Source organism: Neltuma alba, unplaced genomic scaffold (assembly GCF_004799145.2).
Source record: "Neltuma alba isolate B1F8T4 unplaced genomic scaffold, ASM479914v2 tig00012228_pilon, whole genome shotgun sequence".
Taxonomy (NCBI): Eukaryota; Viridiplantae; Streptophyta; class Magnoliopsida; order Fabales; family Fabaceae; genus Neltuma; species Neltuma alba.
In genome coordinates, this window is record NW_021636758.1 from 224,460 (window position 1) to 241,625 (window position 17,166).

A 17,166-nucleotide genomic window follows, 5' to 3' on the forward strand; every position below is an offset into this window, starting at 1 on the left:
TCACCGAAGTTGTAAAAGGGGGTATTTGTTTCCATCTTCAGAAAGCTGTTGTGAAAACCTATACTGAAGTTGTAAAATAGTATAATAATGTTGTTAATGCATACACTGGAGTTGTAAAATTTCTCCCCGATCTTCAACACGTTTCCAACAAGGGTGTGGGTGTGCAAGGGACCCGTTAGCTTACGGGTATACTTGAGTTGTGAAAAACCTATACTTAAGTTGTTAAACGCTTCACCGAAGTTGTAAAAGGGGGTATTTGTTTCCATCTTCAGAAAGCTGTTGTGAAAACCTATACTGAAGTTGTAAAATCGTATAATAATGTTGTTAATGCATACACTGGAGTTGTAAAATTTCTCCCCGATCTTCAACACGTTTCCAACGAGGGTGTGGGTGTGCAAGGGACCCGTTAGCTTACGGGTATACTTGAGTTGTGAAAAACCTATACTTAAGTTGTTAAACGCTTCACCGAAGTTGTAAAAGGGGGTATTTGTTTCCATCTTCAGAAAGCTGTTGTGAAAACCTATACTGAAGTTGTAAAATCGTATAATAATGTTGTTAATGCATACACTGGAGTTGTAAAATTTCTCCCCGATCTTCAACACGTTTCCAACGAGGGTGTGGGTGTGCAAGGGACCCGTTAGCTTACGGGTATACTTGAGTTGTGAAAAACCTATACTTAAGTTGTTAAACGCTTCACCGAAGTTGTAAAAGGGGGTATTTGTTTCCATCTTCAGAAAGCTGTTGTGAAAACCTATACTGAAGTTGTAAAATAGTATAATAATGTTGTTAATGCATACACTGGAGTTGTAAAATTTCTCCCCGATCTTCAACACGTTTCCCACTTGGGTGTGGGCGTGCAAGGGACCCATTACTTAACGGGTATACATGAGTTGTGAAAAACCTATACTGAAGTTGTTAAAAGCTTCACTGAAGTTGTAAAAAGGGGTACTTGTTTTCATCTCGTGAATGCTGTTGTGAAAATCGATACACAAGTTGGAAACATATATAATGCTGCTGTTAAAATTTACCATAAAGTCTGACTACTAATGTCGCAAATGGTATGAACCCGTTGCTAACAAGACACAATTACTAATCTTGAAATCAGTCCTTCTGCCATGTACATAAATGTTCTCCCAAGTTAAATAACATGGAACTACATCAGAGTGTCACATAGACATGTAAAAGGAACCTCCTACTAAGTACTATGACAAACGTCGTCTTTTGGTGGTTGTCTTGTTCTGCTGTTCTGAGAGGAGAGTTAAGGCTTCTTCACGACTTGAATTTTGCGGATGATTAACTAGCCACCACATTAGCTCACGCCTAAACTCAGCTACATGATTCTGCATATAAGACAGGTCCATATGTTAATGTTCACCGTACCTGGCAAATAATTAATCATTAATTATAGACAACTTTCATACCTCATTGAAGTCAAATGTCACATCCGGGACCCATTTGCTTAGCCAGATCAACACATGAACACCACAATCTCTCCTATACATCCAATGGGAAATAAAACATTTAAGTTAGTATGTCTGCTTCTGCAATTCACATCTTAAACTAGAAAACAATGTCAACAGTCAACACAACATACAAGTTGTTCTGTTGTGGAACAGGTGCAAAAATAATATCAGTCTTAGGCTTCTTCCCAACAAGTTGAGGTCTGACTAATGCAATTATATCATAAAAGTTGTCTCTCTGCAAACCAACAACAGAAATCCAAAATATGAGATAAAAAGGTGGAAACATTGGGCACTTGTGATACACAGATACATTAGTTTAGTCCTTACACATGCATGAAGATGAAACATCCTTTTTTCTTCCAATGAATCCTTCTTCTTGGTCTTCTTTGGCATATCATTAGGCAGCCTCATGGAGTCCAGGACATAAAAATGCATTGTTTTTGGCTCCAACACAAAGCAAAACCAGTGAGACTCAACAATTGCGGGTCCAAATATTAAATCACAGTCACCTAGGTTGTACCCGATATGCTGTGGCAAAATAGCACGTTTGTTCTCTGATGCTCGCCACTGAGAAGGGTTACCAAGCATTTTCATCTACAAAACAACATATTAGTTTAATCATCACAACCTGTAATTGTCAAACAAACCGTACACACCACAGGGCTCACCATGAACTCAGCATCAAAAATGTGTCGCCTCACTTGTCCTCCCTCACCTGCCTCTGCCATTAATGCCCTACCGACCATTGTTATTAGAGGGCTACTCACTCTTTCGATTCCACCTATCGTGCGCAATTGATCCCGATCAATTTGTTCATCACACATTGTAACCATAATCCTGCAATGTATACATCATATGTAAGTAAAACAACAATAACAAAACAAGATGAAAAAAATTTCCTGCTTTCAATGTTCCATGCACGGCATATCTTACTTCTGACCCTCCTCCCGTGAACACATACGAGAGACAATGTTGAAAAACTTGTCTTTCTCAGTTATCACTCTCTTTCTCCTCTTAACAGGCTTCAACATGGAAATCCATGGAGAAGTTACTTGACGACTTGGAATGATTGTTCTCTTTGATGGCCTTTGGTCTTCTCCCTTGTCAGTCTCTTCATCTGATGACTCCACCCCTTTATCTCCTTCATCATCACCTTTCTCACTGTCTCCTTCCTCTCCATCCTCATCACCTTCATCACTACCTCTTTCCTGATCATGGGCTTCACCTTCAGCAGTATCTCCATCACTATAACCTTTGTCACTACCTCCCTCTTCACCTTTACCATCAGATGGAAGAATCACTGCCTCATCGCGTGTGTTGTCAACAAGGTCCCTCAGATTTGAACTTGGCATCCCCTGTAGATGGAGCTGCACCTTCATAAGCTCCTCTGCAAATTGGTTACTAAGCCTTTTATGGCTTTCCTCAAGTGCATCCATCATCCTTCGATGCACTTGCTTCAATTCCTGCTAACACATTTGCTAAACAGTTAAACTCTTTACATATTAATGAATTTTATACATACAAAACTATAAACATACCGGTCGTAGATGAGCAACACTTATTGTATCTTCGACCACTTTTGTAGACTTCCCTTTGTACAATAGGCCTATGTTACTCTTTGACTCTTTGTTGACCAATTCCTTTATTCTCTTATCCGTCCAATATGCAATAGCATTTGTTGGGTCATGGTTAGTAGCTTTTGACAATGGGAATTTCTCACCCAAATATAGCTGCAACCACAATCATAGAACACACCGCATTAGCCAATTGAATTAAACAGTTACATTAACATTGAACAACATGTTTTGCTCTAAACATACCACCAAGAAGTACAGGCAGCCACCCACAGTGCAGCACGGATCCCTCTCCTTCCTGAACAAATTCACATAATCTTCCATTTCCTTGTAGAGGTCATTCATGATGTACGTTGCCCAATCATACTGTTCATATCCATTCATAGTTGCACATACCACCCTTAATAACTTCTCACCAACTCTTGCACTTGAAGTTGGAGCTAGAAATGTGCCAAGTGTGACCAACATAAATAATAGTTCAAAATGCTCATCATCCGTCCCACTTTTTATGTCAGCTAATATCTTGCTATAAACAACATTTAAATACTTTCTCCTCAGCTTCTTATATGTGTCATGATTTTCATCAACATCTCCTTTTACCTCTTCCCCAGTATGGGGCACACCAAGCAATGTTCCCACATCGTTTGCCTCAACTTCTTCTGTCCTCCCCCTTAATCGGAACTGATGTGTTGCTGGATCGTACGATTGAATGAAAGCTACAATTAACTCACGTGGGAGTTTGTCAATTTCCACATCCAACAACTTAGAGAATCCTATGTTCTCTATCCTTTGTCTTAAACTTTCATCACTCTTAACAAATTCCGCCAGTGACATGAATTGACGAACAGAGCAACGGGTGAACATTTTCCATACTCTCTTACTCTTCTTCTTCTCCGGCCTCATTTGTTTGGCCCTTTCACTATATATTTTCTTCTCCTTAATAGAGAGCCTTGCCCATGCCTCTTTCGCCTTGTTAGTTCTATCTACTACACCCTTGAATTTTTTCCCTTGAGCAAATTCCTCTCTAAATAAGACATACCCATTCCTTGGCCCTTTTGAAGTTGATGTCTCTCCCTCCAACACCATTTTTTCTGCACATTACACATTAATACAAGCATGTCAGAAAACAATTAGGAACTTCTGATTAACAACATCTATATAGTTATTTATAACTTCGGTATGGCTATTCACAACAGCATTTTGAAGAAAACAAACCCCTTTTCCTGACTTCGGTTAGAACTTAACACCTCCAGTGTAGGGATTAACAACATCTATATAAGTATTTACAACTTCAGTATGACTATTCACAACAACATTTTGTTGCAAACACAGACCCCTTTTTCCGACTTTGGTTAGAACTTAACAGCTCCAGTGTAGGGATTAACGACATCTATATAAGTATTTACAACTTCATTATGGCTATTCACAACAGCATTTTCAAGAAAACACAACCCCTTTTTCCAACTTCGGAGTTACTATTTTACAACTCCGGTGTAGGTATTAACAACATATATATAGATGTTTACAACTTCAGTATGGCTATTCACAACAGTATTTTCAAGCAAACAGAGACCCCTTTTTCCAACTTCGGTTACAACTTTACAACTCCAGTGTAGGGATTAACGACATCTATATACATATTTACAACTTAAGTATGACTATTCACAACAACATTTTGAAGAAAACAAACCCCCTTTTTCCGACTTCGGTTAGAACTTAACACCTCCAGTGTAGGGATTAACAACATCTATATAAGTATTTACAACTTCAGTATGGCTATTCACAGCAGCATTTTGAAGAAAACACAGACCCCTTTTTCCAACTTCGGGGTTACTAGTTTACAACTTCGGTGTAGGTATTAACAACATCTATATACATGTTTACAGCTTTAGTATGACTATTCACAACAGTATTTTCAACAAAACACAGACCCCTTTTCCCAACTTCGGTTACAACTTTACAACCCTTGTGTACGGATTAACAACATCTATATATACTTTTACAACTTCAGTATGGCTATTCACAACAGCATTTCCAAGAAAACAAACCCTTTTCTCCAACTTCGGTTACCATTTTACAACTCCAGTGTAGGGATTAACAACATCTATATAAGTATTTACAACTTCAGTATGGCTATTCACAGCAGCATTTTGAAGAAAACACAGACCCCTTTTTCCAACTTCGGGGTTACTATTTTACAACTTCGGTGTAGGTATTAACAACATCTATATACATGTTTACAGCTTCAGTATGACTATTCACAACAGTATTTTCAACAAAACACAGACCCCTTTTTCCAACTTCGGTTACAACTTTACAACCCTTGTGTACGGCTTAACAACATCTACATATACTTTTACAACTTCAGTATGGCTATTCACAACAGCATTTTCAAGAAAACACAAACCCTTTTCTCCAACTTCGGTTACAATTTTACAACTCCAGTGTAGGGATTAACAACATATATATATTTACATGACAGTGGGTACATTCACCTTTTTTTCAAATAATTATTTTAAGTTTGGCGCCCTCTACACCCTTATACACACTCCCCCACACCATCACTGTGATTCATACCTTAAATCAAACTATACAATTATACTAATATGCATTTAACTTAGGCTAATAGATGAAAGACAATTATTGTCCATAGAGATAACAGTGTCATCGATGTTAATTAAGCTGACAGGAATAGCTTGGTGGCTGGGCTGGAGGAGTGGGAAATGTGAATGAAAAGAACAAAAAGGTAGAGATAAAGTAGTGATGAAACAGTGAAATCATTAACAAGAAAAGAAAAGGTACGGGGCTGTGGGCTGTGTATGTGGTCCACACTCCTGAAAGTATATCAGTCATCATATGGTGAAATGCAAGCAATCTAGTGGGTCCTCCACTTTCTGCACATTCACTTTGTCATTTTCATCTCCAGAAACTGCCCACTCCCTCTCACACACATTCGATCGACATCTTAAAAGTAGTAGCAATATCAAATATATAACTTGAACAAACACAGAGAAGGAAGAAATGTTAACAAACTTACCTCTGTCTCACCGCAAATTCCTCCTTTTCTCTCTTCCTCACCTTCGATCGATTGCCGCAATGTAGCCGTTCCGTCGTTCTTTTCCTTTCTCTTCTTCGACGGTGACCACCAAACGCTCTTCCTTCGTCTCTCTCTCTCTTCTTCGACGCCGGTAGTAGCTTCCTCCTCCGCTCTCTTCTCCTCTCTTCTTCGCTCCGTCGGCTGCAACAGGGGTCGAGAATGAGAGAGTCGAAAAACCGCCTCTGTTCCCACCTTTTGTTTAAAATAACACTGAGGGCGGTTTGGTCTTTTTGTCTAAGAAAATAATCCCAGAATGGTCTGCTGGTACCAAAACGGAATTACTGAAATTCGGCGGACGTTTTTGGGCTTTTGGAGTTGGAGGTGCATTTTTCTGGCATTTTCCCTTTATTTTTTATTTAATTTATTTGAGTTGCCTCTACCCTGAAGAAGAATTAACAAAGCGCAAGTGATGGAACACACACACATATCATATATATTATAAGAAACAAACAATTATCGAACAATACAGCGTCAATATGTCAAATAAATTAGACATTCACCCCTCCCCCTGAAAAAAGAAAAAATTCACCCATGCACATGAATAATCGCTTTAATTTCACAAGCTGTGTGAAGTTATGACAATTCTTGTGATTAAAAGGTCTAAAAATAAGTATTTTAGTTTTTTCTAAAAACATCTTCATAGTTTTTAGAAAAAATTAATTGCTTGCTTTTTCGTTAAAATTAAAATATAATTAGAAGTAGAATAAAAGCAACACACAAATATGTGAATAGATAAATAATTACCTTACTTCAATCTGGAAAGATAAGTGAAATCGAAAACACAGTAAAACCAGGCTGCTCCAGATGACAATATCAAATATGGTATTCAGATTAAAATAATAGGAAGCAAATACTATCTCTAGTTCTTAATATAAGAGCTAATTAATTAGTTCGATTATATTAAATAAATTAATTAAGTTAGTTATTTGTAATAACTAAGTATTGTCTTTCTTAAAATATTTTTGCTAATCAAGTATATTAGCTAAAACTACCATTGTTACAAAGACCACCTTTAAAAAAATAGATAAATATGATAGGCCAAATCAATTGATATTTTATATTTATGATCAAAATAAAAATCAAACGAGTTTTTTTGAGATAATACAATATTAAAAGATGGAAAGGATGAGAGGGAGGAAGAAATAAAGCCCATCAGTTGCGCACACAATGATTTGTAAATGAAGGGAGCCACTATATATGGAGATGGATAGAGATATTTTGGGAACACAAAATATTCATATATATATCCATTATAGATACATTCATTCATCATAATTTTTCCATTATCTCAATTAATTAGATAATATATATGACTTGAATTTAAATACATTTAAATCTTTATCATATATTTACTATATTGGATAATAGATTAAATTCTAATTTAATTGATAAATTTGATTTGAAAATTCAAACATATCTTGATGCCCGGATTATTCAGATAGTATAAATTAAATCTGTTATATTTCACTTATAGTATTTAATTAGATGAATAACATTACTAAATATCTTAGCACAAGGATCCAGAATCTAACAGCTAATTTACAAGAAATTAACAAGGGATTAAAGATGAAGAATTCGAAAATATATGGATGATCAAGCGAGGCAACATGGGTTAAATAAATAGATTTTCAATAGATGTCAAGTGCTAATGTGCATCAATAAACAATGATAGGGACAAATCAAATTTTTTTGACCAGAAGAGACAAATCAAGTTTAGTCCCTACGCTTTCAAAACAATTAAATTATATATCTAATAAAGATGGGTACTAAGTTATAAAATGATTAAAATTACAAAGGTTGAATTGTAGTTTAAGAATTAAATTACAATTGAGTCAAAACTATAAGGTTTGAATTACATCAAAGTGTAAGGATTGAGTTACAAATGAGTTAAACGCATAGGGACTAAAAGATTAATTTTTTCATATTTTTAAAATAACGTGTGAAGTAGTGAATATGAAAAATAAATAAATTAAAACTGATTTATACAAAAAATAAAAACCGTTAAACATAGATAAAATATTTTATGTAATACCAAAAATTATCAAAACTAAATTGAATAGTACTAAGTAGATGCCAACATTTGATCATATAAAGTCAAAATTTTGATGTATATAAGCAAAATCAAAATCCAATTCAAACCTGTTTGGTATAGCTTTAAAAATTACTTATAAGTACTTTTTACGTAAGTCAAAATAAATCTCTTCTCATATATTTATTTTGTATTTCGTTAATTATGATTAAAAAGCTAATTATAAGTTATTCTAAACGGGCCATTCATCTGACACAAAAGTTAACATATTTGTAGTTAATATCAAATAATTGAAATTTGTTTGACGCTCAGATATATCTGTCATTTATCGGTTATGATTTCATAGATATTTCTCATATAATGTATGAAATACAAAGTGAAAAAATAAAATAAAATTTATTTTATAAAAATAATAATAAAAAAGAAACTTTTTTGCCAACAAAAAAAATCGTAAAACATAGATTATATATATATGATACAAAAAATTATATTAAATAAATCATTTTTTATTTTTCAAATTCAAGAGACATATTGAAATTAATGTTTTCCAAATTTTCTTACTTAAACCCTAAATTATATACAAAATATGTATCCAATTTCAAAATCGTATTTATATTCTTGTCGGTGGGCATAAGGAATAGACCATGCAAACAGGACATTTTTTTCACGAAGAGAATTTCATAAAAAATTTAAAATTACTAAATGCTAAGTAAGAAATTTTAACAAAAATTTGTTATTATTTCTCTGTTTTTTTTTTCTTTTGTGTTTTTCCTCATAATTTAAAAGCCTTTTCTTGAGGGAAAAAATGGGAAATAATAGCAGCACATCGCGCGCGTGAACAGCATGGGGGGATGGTATGTCGTGAAATAGTCGGAAACTTGGCCATAGAATGTCCTTCGGATTATGCGGTTGGAGGAGCACGAGCCCGCCTGGAAAGGAATCTCAGTCCCTCATTCTAGAACACGGACACGTGGAAGGATCTTCGCCGTTCCTCCAGGGCCCCACCACCACCCTCTTATCCTTCCTCGCCATCGCGTTCACCACACACTCGTTTACGCTTCCCCCTCTCTCCTAATTACTCATATTTAATTGACAAGAGGCTTTGTATTCTAATTAGTTGCTTAATTAATTACTGCTAATTCAAGGTGTATCGCCTGTGACAACGGATAAACGATAAAATGAATGGAATTTTCCTGTAAAGTCCTATTAATGAACCTCGTTCAAAGGGAATGGAATGGACAACTACATATATAATTCAACTTTGACCGTTAAATTAAATGATACAAAAGCAATGCAGCCGGAAAAAAAAAAGTTTCCGGTTTTCAACTCACAATTTATCATTGAAAATGTTAAGAAGATATTTTTATTAACAAAAATAGAATAATTAATAAATATGAAAAAAAAACGTTGGTCAAATTCTCTGTTCACATATGGTTATGTGTTCTTTTTTATTTTATGTGTATTTGTAATCAAGAACTATTAAATATTAATATTTCAAAAATAAAATACATAGTGATGTGTGATTGGAGCATTTGACATAATAGACATAAAAAATTTAATGGAAGCATTGTTCTATAAGTATTCCCATGATTAATAATTAATATATATATAAAAGAAACTCATGTATTCCCTCTTATCTTATATACTTCTCTAGCCTTCTTTATAAGCTTCAAATTTAGGAAGTATATGGTTTATTTTATAAACTTAAATTTGAGCTTATCTTGACATTTAATGTATTTTTTAATTTTATCTTTAATTATTTATTCTCTCCCCTTTCACATAATCTCTCTTATCACATTTTTCCCAAATATTCTCTTTCATTCTTTTTATCATTTATCATAAGGGCATTTTTGAAGACAAAAGTATATTTCTAACCTATTTATCATTTTTAACTAATTTTAATTATTTATTCGTTATCTGTGAATAATTATTTGAAGCTTATAGTTAGAATGACATGGAGTATATGAGAACTAGCTAGGGTTCGATGTAAAATTTCAATTCATTTTATTACTGAAATTTATATATTTTTCTTATAATATCTATATTTATTGAGAAGTTTTCATAAGTGGTAAATTTAATGTAAATAATTAAAAAGAATATTTCAATAAAAATCAACCGACACTTACCAATAATATTTTGAGTCAAGTAGAAAAAGTTAATCCCTCGTGAGATAATAAGATCCAAGTTTCACTGAGAGAGATTACTGTATTTAGTGCCATTGTATATGGAAGGAGATAGTATATAACTGACACTGAGCTTCACCAAGAAGTCCGCGGAAACATGAAGAAGCTGCGAGTTTCTTTGAAACCAACAATCTCATATCCCGAATGGCCTAGGAAATAAAATAATGTGCATAACTGGTAAAAAGCGCAATCACTCTCGTGTCATTGACCACACTGCCCACTTGTATTTTTGCATTTGAAAAACATAAAAATGGAAAAGAAAAATCTCCAAATAAGTGGCGTGACGTGAACGAGTACTGTTGTCTCAAGTGGCCACCGTGTTTTAAAAGCCTTTTCGCCCCTTTGTTTTTTCTCTCAATGTTTAAAAGCCTTTTCTCGAAGAAAATGGGGAAGGTAGGTTATAATTACCGTCGGTCACCGGGAATGCAAACCACAACCGTCTTTTGTGACCGACACGTGTGCTTGCTTTGGCCGGCGTTCTCTCTCGGTCCTTGATGATTTATAAGCCACACTTTGGCCAAGAGATCAGCGAAGAAATTAAAATTAAAGACGGAAACGTGTACAAAGCTCCGTTGCGAGAAAGAAACAGTGAGATTCATCTATTCCTTGCCGAAGAATCTGGTCTTCTCCCCTCTCCCGGTTCCCTTGTAGCCGTGAAGTTTCGGATCATCACTTGATTTCTACCAGGTTTTTCTTTATCCACTATTTCTCTTTCTATTTCCACATGCGTTTCCTTCCAATCGTTTTTCTTGCTTCTTTTTTTTTTTTTTATATATGGCAAAAATCTATATGAGCGAATCCTGGTTGATTCCAGGTACCAACGCTCGTATTTCTTCTGTTACTAGGTTTTTCTTTCTCCATCGCGTATTCGTTTATTCATATTTAAAGTGATTCGTTCGCTAATTTGGCTGTTTGAGTAATGACTGAGCTTGGTTTTGCTTGAAGGAATTTCATGGTGGTTCTTGACGACGAACTTGGGATTTAGCCGGGAGAAATGTCCTTCTTTGTCTTCTTCTGTCGAATATGGTGATATCATCTGATTTTTAGTCTCTCACTGCAATTTATTCTGGGGGTCGCAAAATTTGTGGAGGAAGGTTGAACTTCTGCTCTGAATCTTTTATCAGATAAGTTCTGTTGGAGTTAAATTGGTCCAGTCGGCCCCTGTCTTATGCCATTCATTGTGACCCAGTAGGGGTCTGTGCCATTACGTAGGGTTACTAAGTCAATTTTAGTTGTTTGGTGACATCGCTTCTTCAAAAATGGTGGAATCGATTGCTGCTATTTCACTTCTTGGCCATCGACCTGTCTGCGGAGGAAATTTAATCAGGGACGCATCTGGTAAACGTAAAACATGGATTCATTGTCGACTCCCAGCTACAGAATTCCTTGGTGGAAGGTTTTTTATATCATTGTCTTTGCCTAAATCAAAAAAGAATGGCTTCGTGTCATCGTCGATTAAGGCTCTGGCAATGGAGCTTACAAAAGAGGCATATGCGTACAGGGAAGAGAGAGTGCCGGAGAAAGAAAGTAACGGGTTTGATCATGGCTTTGAACGAAGACCTGCTTTGTGGCCACCTGCTAACAGAGCAGATAAACCTTCGCTTCATAATCCCTTACTTAGACAGGAAAGAATGGGATGTGGCTGGTTGGGTGCCATATTTGAGTGGGAAGGGGTTCTCGTTGAAGATAATCCTGATCTTGAGCAGCAAGCTTGGCTAGCTCTTTCTGAAGAAGAAGGAAAGTCCCCTCCTCCAGCTTTTGTCCTCAAGAGAATAGAAGGGATGAAGAATGAACAAGCAATATCTGAAGTTCTATGCTGGTCCAGGGACCCAGCAGAGTTAAGGAGGATGGCTAATAGAAAAGAAGAAATTTACCAGGCTTTGCAAGGTGGGATATATAGGCTAAGGGCCGGGTCAAGAGAGTTTGTAAGTGTTTTGATGCATTATAAGATACCAATGGCATTGGTTTCTACTCGTCCCAGAAAAACTCTCGAGTCTGCCGTGGGAACAATTGGCATTGAAGAGAATTTCGGTGTTATTGTAGCGGCAGAGGATGTACATAGGGGAAAGCCTGACCCAGAAATGTTTGTGTATGCAGCGCAGCTTTTGAACTTTATACCTGAAAGGTGCATTGTATTTGGGAACTCCAATCAAACCGTGGAGGCTGCACATGATGGCCGGATGAAGTGTGTGGCTGTTGCTAGTAAGCACCCTGTCTATGAGCTTGCGGCCGCAGATTTGGTTGTAAGGCGCCTGGATGAGCTTTCTGTGGTTGATTTGAAGAACCTGGCAGACATTGAATCTGCTGAATTTGGGCCTGTGGAGCCTGAGTTGGAGCTGGAGGAGGATTCAGATTTAGATGTATCGTCTGTTGATGATAATTTCTGGTAACCTGATAAATGCACAGTTAATTGACCTTCATCTGATTCTTGATGATAATAGTTACAGATTAGTCCCTTGTGTATATGGAAAATATAATAAAATTAAAAATGGATAGGTGGCCTGCATTGAACAATATTGATGTACCTCTTTATTTTCTGTACTATATGCATGCTCTGGCTCTAAGAAGTGATTTGGAATTCTGCCATCCATGACACTAAAATTGGTTGACCACCCCCCCCCCCCAAAAAAAAGGGTTGAATTAGAAAAGGGATAACTGAGATTTATTAGATACTTCATAATTGAGAGAGCGAGGATTTACAATTTCTATTCTCTCCTCTTGGAGGTGATATGCATGTATGGCTTTTGGTTGTTTCTGAAGAAGGTATTGTCTAAAAGTCATTTGAAGCTAAGAATGAGATTGGATATGGTATGCGTAAAAATTTATAGTTGATTACTTCTGATTTTTTTTTTTTTTCCTTTTAAGAAAGATTGTATTCGTGTGAGAATATCAAGCATTAGTGCTCTCCTCATGCTTGTTGCATTGTAGCGAGAGTATTTTTGAAACTTGACGTAGAAATACTTTGATCTCAAAGTGTGGGATACGGCTTCGTGTGGTGGTCTAATAGAGGGGTTCCCAAGATGGAGTGTTTGGAAAACTATAAAAGTGTTTTTAAAATGCACTTTCTGCAAATTGAGACTAACTCTTTCATATGTTTTTTTTATACACCGTAAAATTATTTTTAGAATTATGGTTTTGTTTTCACTCAAATAATAGCTAACTGTATCACTACCAAGTAGACCGGTGCTCTTGGAGGTCTTATGATTTATTAGGGAATGGATTTCGAAATGCAACCATTGTCACTGGTTCTTTAGAGGTTGTGGGTGTCTGGATACTGTGCTTAGAGACAAACATTGCAGGAACGAGCAGAGATAATAGTTGGAGGAGACCAAGCTCATTGCTCTGAGCTGGAACATCAAATTTATTATGTTTGCTAATAAGCCAATAAATAAGCAGGCTACTTAAAGCGTTGAAGAACAATTTTCATCATATATATGACTATTCTATTTTAATTTGAACTAAGCTGTGCAAACTAGTTGAAGCACGGGAACATATTTCAATTTCGCAAGTTCCGAAAAACCAAAGAGCATGGGTCTCATGGACTGGTTATCAGTTGAATGAGTAATTGTTACTCTTGCAAGGGTATCAAGGTGACCACTGATGAAATGGACTTAACGGCAGACAGAGAGGACCTGTACAACTGGGGGAAAAAGATGTACCAATGAAAAGAAATTAAAAAAAAAAAAAATCCACAAAGGCAAAATTTTGAGCTCATTATTGATGTGAGACCTTTATTGGTAGATAACACGTGAATACATATACTGTCTTCGATACTTAATATAAAAGTTTGTTGACTAATTTGAATATATTAAGAAAACTAGTTAAGTTAGTTATTTGTAATAAATAAGTATTGTCTTTCTTAAAATATATGTACTAATTAAGTATATTGGCTAGAACCACTATTATTATGAGGACTAACTTGAAAAAAATGGATAACCATAAGAGTTAAAATGGATTGAGAGTCTTATAATTAATACCAAAATAAAAGTCAAACGAGTTTTTATATTAAAAATCAGAGGTAGTACGTTGTTGTATTAGCATGAGAGTTAAAAATTAAAATGACCGGCCTGCTAATATCTCAAATGATATTTTATTTTTATTGGATCTTCAAATTTCTCTGGGAAGTACGTTCCCCCCCCCCCCCCAAAAAAAAAAAATCTCGCTTTTCATTTGTTACTGATAGTGATAGAATACTTTCCTGGGTCCTTTGTAATCTTAAGATATAGACGTGGAAGAATGGATGGGGCTTGTTCGAGTATGGTATGGTAATTGGCAAATAAGGAATTGGTGCGAGAGCATGTTTGGAATAACTTATGTAAGTATTTATAAGTTCTTTTCTCTCGTTTATTCTTGGCTTTTTTCTTGGACTTCCTTGTGAAGATTTCGGATTTTGTTCCCACACTTCCCATCAAGATCCGCTCCTTTCTTCTTGTAAGCTGCCCGTTTTGGTTCTCGTTACAAAGATTTATCAGACTTTGTATAGATTAAGAAGTTCAGCTAAAAATTAGACAATGCTTTTAAACTATCAGAATTATCCTTCCGTTTAACAGAGGGACGAACCAATGCCAAACCAACCTACGCAAAATAAACAGAATGTGCAGCCGCAACCAAGATATAGAGAAGTATGAGAATGCCACACTCTAAAACAGTGAATGATAAAAGGGCTTATCTTGTTTTAATCACGTAAATGGTTTTCGTCAGTGTCGCAAAAGTAGTTCTTGCCGGTTCCTAGTCGAATGATGGACAAGATTGATTTACAACGTTAAAAACACCAGAAACGTCAATCAATCTTAAAAGTAGGAATGTCTGGCTTGCTAGCTGCTTGCCCCAAGACAAATACAGATAATAACGATTAACGACGCTTCTTGTTCTACCATCTAGGTGTCCCTGTCCCACAAAAACAATCGAAAATTGTCCGACCAACCAAGAAAAAGAATTGTTTTCTATGTTGGCGATAAGCCGATAATTCTCAGGCGCTTAATTTTGACGCTTTTGTATAAACAAGCAGAAGTTTCTCTCTTTCTATATTTATCAATATCTATCTTTCTATCTATCTATTATTATGCAGCATGTTTTGGACTGACCGAAAACCGACCTGAAGGTAAGCAACGGCATATAAGATAACGACTTTGGGGCAAGCAGACGTGTCATTTGGTAGGACACGTGGAGTACAGCCAACAGTTGTTGTTTAGCTACTTTTTTTTTTTTTTTTTGGCCAGCATTGGTGTACTATGTTAAACCTTAAATCAGCAACCAAGCTGTCACTCCCTCCAAAAATAACACCGAATAACGGGGTGCTTTCATTTGATTCAGTTTCAAGGAATGCAGAAAAGCCAACACACACTCACCTATGGAAAATGCAGTGAAACTATTTGGAACATGATAGCTACCACAGCCGAAATGAGGAACCCTATCGAAACTAGCTGTTGAGATGAAATAATCAACCTATTTAAACAGAGTTTCCGGTCTCACTTAGATAGGCCTCCCCTAGGTATCCCATCCGAATATTAGTACCTTAGTATACTCACAAAAGTTTCAATCCCAGAGTGTTTCAACATGTACACCTCCGGTTACTAATATAAAATATAATTTAACTTTTAATTTAATCTTAAATATAAGATCTAAATCTACTTTATTTTCAATGTTTATCCATTTTGTCTCTAAGTAATCCCTATAATAGTTGTGTATAATAAGAAGTTACTATCAATTTATAATTCAAACATGCATGATTAATGAGGACATTTTAGGAATGACAACATCTATTTATGATAAATAACTAACCTCAACTAACTTTTTTAATCTCTTCAAATTAATCAACTAAGTCTTATATTAAAGACCGGAAGTAGTATAAATACAAGATGGACAGGCTTGAATCTTGATTGCTAAGAAAATTATCCCTAAGTAGACTTGATAACACTCAAATTTCACCTGTGAGCCGATATAGAAGACAGAATATATAGTGTTTCTTCATATGATATACTGTTGCATAGGCATGTGGTGATGTGTCAGAAAGAAAAGCCAATTTTCGCATCCGTATGATGCTCTAATGGGATAAAGACGAAGCTTCTCATCAAACTCGCACTGGTGAGTCAGTGTGGCCCAGAAACTTGACTCTGCGTGTGTGTGTGGCTGTACAGGGTGCTTCAGGTGCTGTGGGGTGCCATGCCAATCCTTTTGCGGACGTGGATATCCGAATTTTCTGGGTTTTGAGACAGAAGCTTATTTTCTTATCGCTACATTGCCTAGTTATTACCATTCCCAGTAAAACTCGAATTACTCTTGATAGTTCACCAAGAGCATTCACTGGTTTCAATCCAACGAGCTTGTTTATTTCTCTCTTTCTTGATTTAATATAAGGCCCTCGCAAGAATAATCTTCAAGGTATAGTTGATGTGACCAGCTGCAGGAAGTAGTGTTCATTTTTTGTGGCGAAAGCTATATGTACTTTTGAAGTTAGAGCCCTGTAATGTCTTGTTTGATGGGCTAAAACTGTCGCAGAGGAAATGGGAATCTTAATTTGGGATCAGGTTGGCAACATCTTATAGCTCCGAAAACGAGGAAAATTCTCTTAAAATGTCCGAAAGAATCTGCAATTCGAATTAGAATGCGAGAAAAAGCTTATGCTAATCCGAGTAGAGATGCACAATAAAATGCTAATTAAATGCCAATGGAGATGAGATCACTTTCATCCTCATCCTCCTCTTGAACTCGCAGATGCTCACAAAGTGGTAATTTTTTGTAATGTGAAAATTATTGCTATTAAATTAACTAGCGTTTCTTTTTGGATGTCAACATTATTGATGTTGTTGACTGTTGATGT

The 17,166-nt window shown here is 35.8% G+C and overlaps 2 protein-coding genes across 2 annotated transcripts; one reads left to right on the forward strand and one right to left on the reverse strand.

The window, feature by feature from the left end:
• Positions 1-1,090: 1,090 nt before the first annotated feature.
• LOC114725158 (uncharacterized) lies at positions 1,091-4,123 on the reverse strand. Its single transcript, XM_028911644.1, has 8 exons — positions 3,284-4,123; positions 3,002-3,193; positions 2,397-2,926; positions 2,132-2,300; positions 1,791-2,057; positions 1,595-1,698; positions 1,422-1,494; positions 1,091-1,340 (listed from the first exon to the last, which is right to left on the reverse strand). The coding sequence occupies exons 1-8, from the start codon at positions 4,121-4,123 to the stop codon at positions 1,203-1,205; spliced, it is 2,313 nt and encodes a 770-aa protein (XP_028767477.1). The 3' UTR covers positions 1,091-1,202.
• A 6,741-nt stretch (positions 4,124-10,864) lies between these two features.
• On the forward strand, positions 10,865-12,932 carry LOC114725117 (5-amino-6-(5-phospho-D-ribitylamino)uracil phosphatase, chloroplastic). The gene is made up of 2 exons (XM_028911580.1): positions 10,865-11,033; positions 11,292-12,932. Exon 2 carries the CDS (start codon positions 11,606-11,608, stop codon positions 12,734-12,736), a length of 1,131 nt encoding a protein of 376 aa, XP_028767413.1. The 5' UTR covers positions 10,865-11,033; positions 11,292-11,605; the 3' UTR covers positions 12,737-12,932.
• The last annotated feature ends 4,234 nt before the right edge of the window (positions 12,933-17,166 follow it).

Excerpts from the sequence above, each read along its gene's own strand:
- LOC114725158 (XM_028911644.1), bottom strand. The coding sequence starts at position 4,123 with ATGGTGTTGGAGGGAGAGACATCAACTTCAAAAGGGCCAAGGAATGGG. Across the intron at positions 2,058-2,131 it reads TTTTTGATGCTGAGTTCATG|ATGAAAATGCTTGGTAACCC; the intron begins GTGAGCCCTGTG and ends GTTGTTTTGTAG. Across the intron at positions 1,699-1,790 it reads TGTTTCATCTTCATGCATGT|AGAGACAACTTTTATGATAT; the intron begins GTAAGGACTAAA and ends GTTGGTTTGCAG.
- LOC114725117 (XM_028911580.1), top strand. The coding sequence starts at position 11,606 with ATGGTGGAATCGATTGCTGCTATTTCACTTCTTGGCCATCGACCTGTC.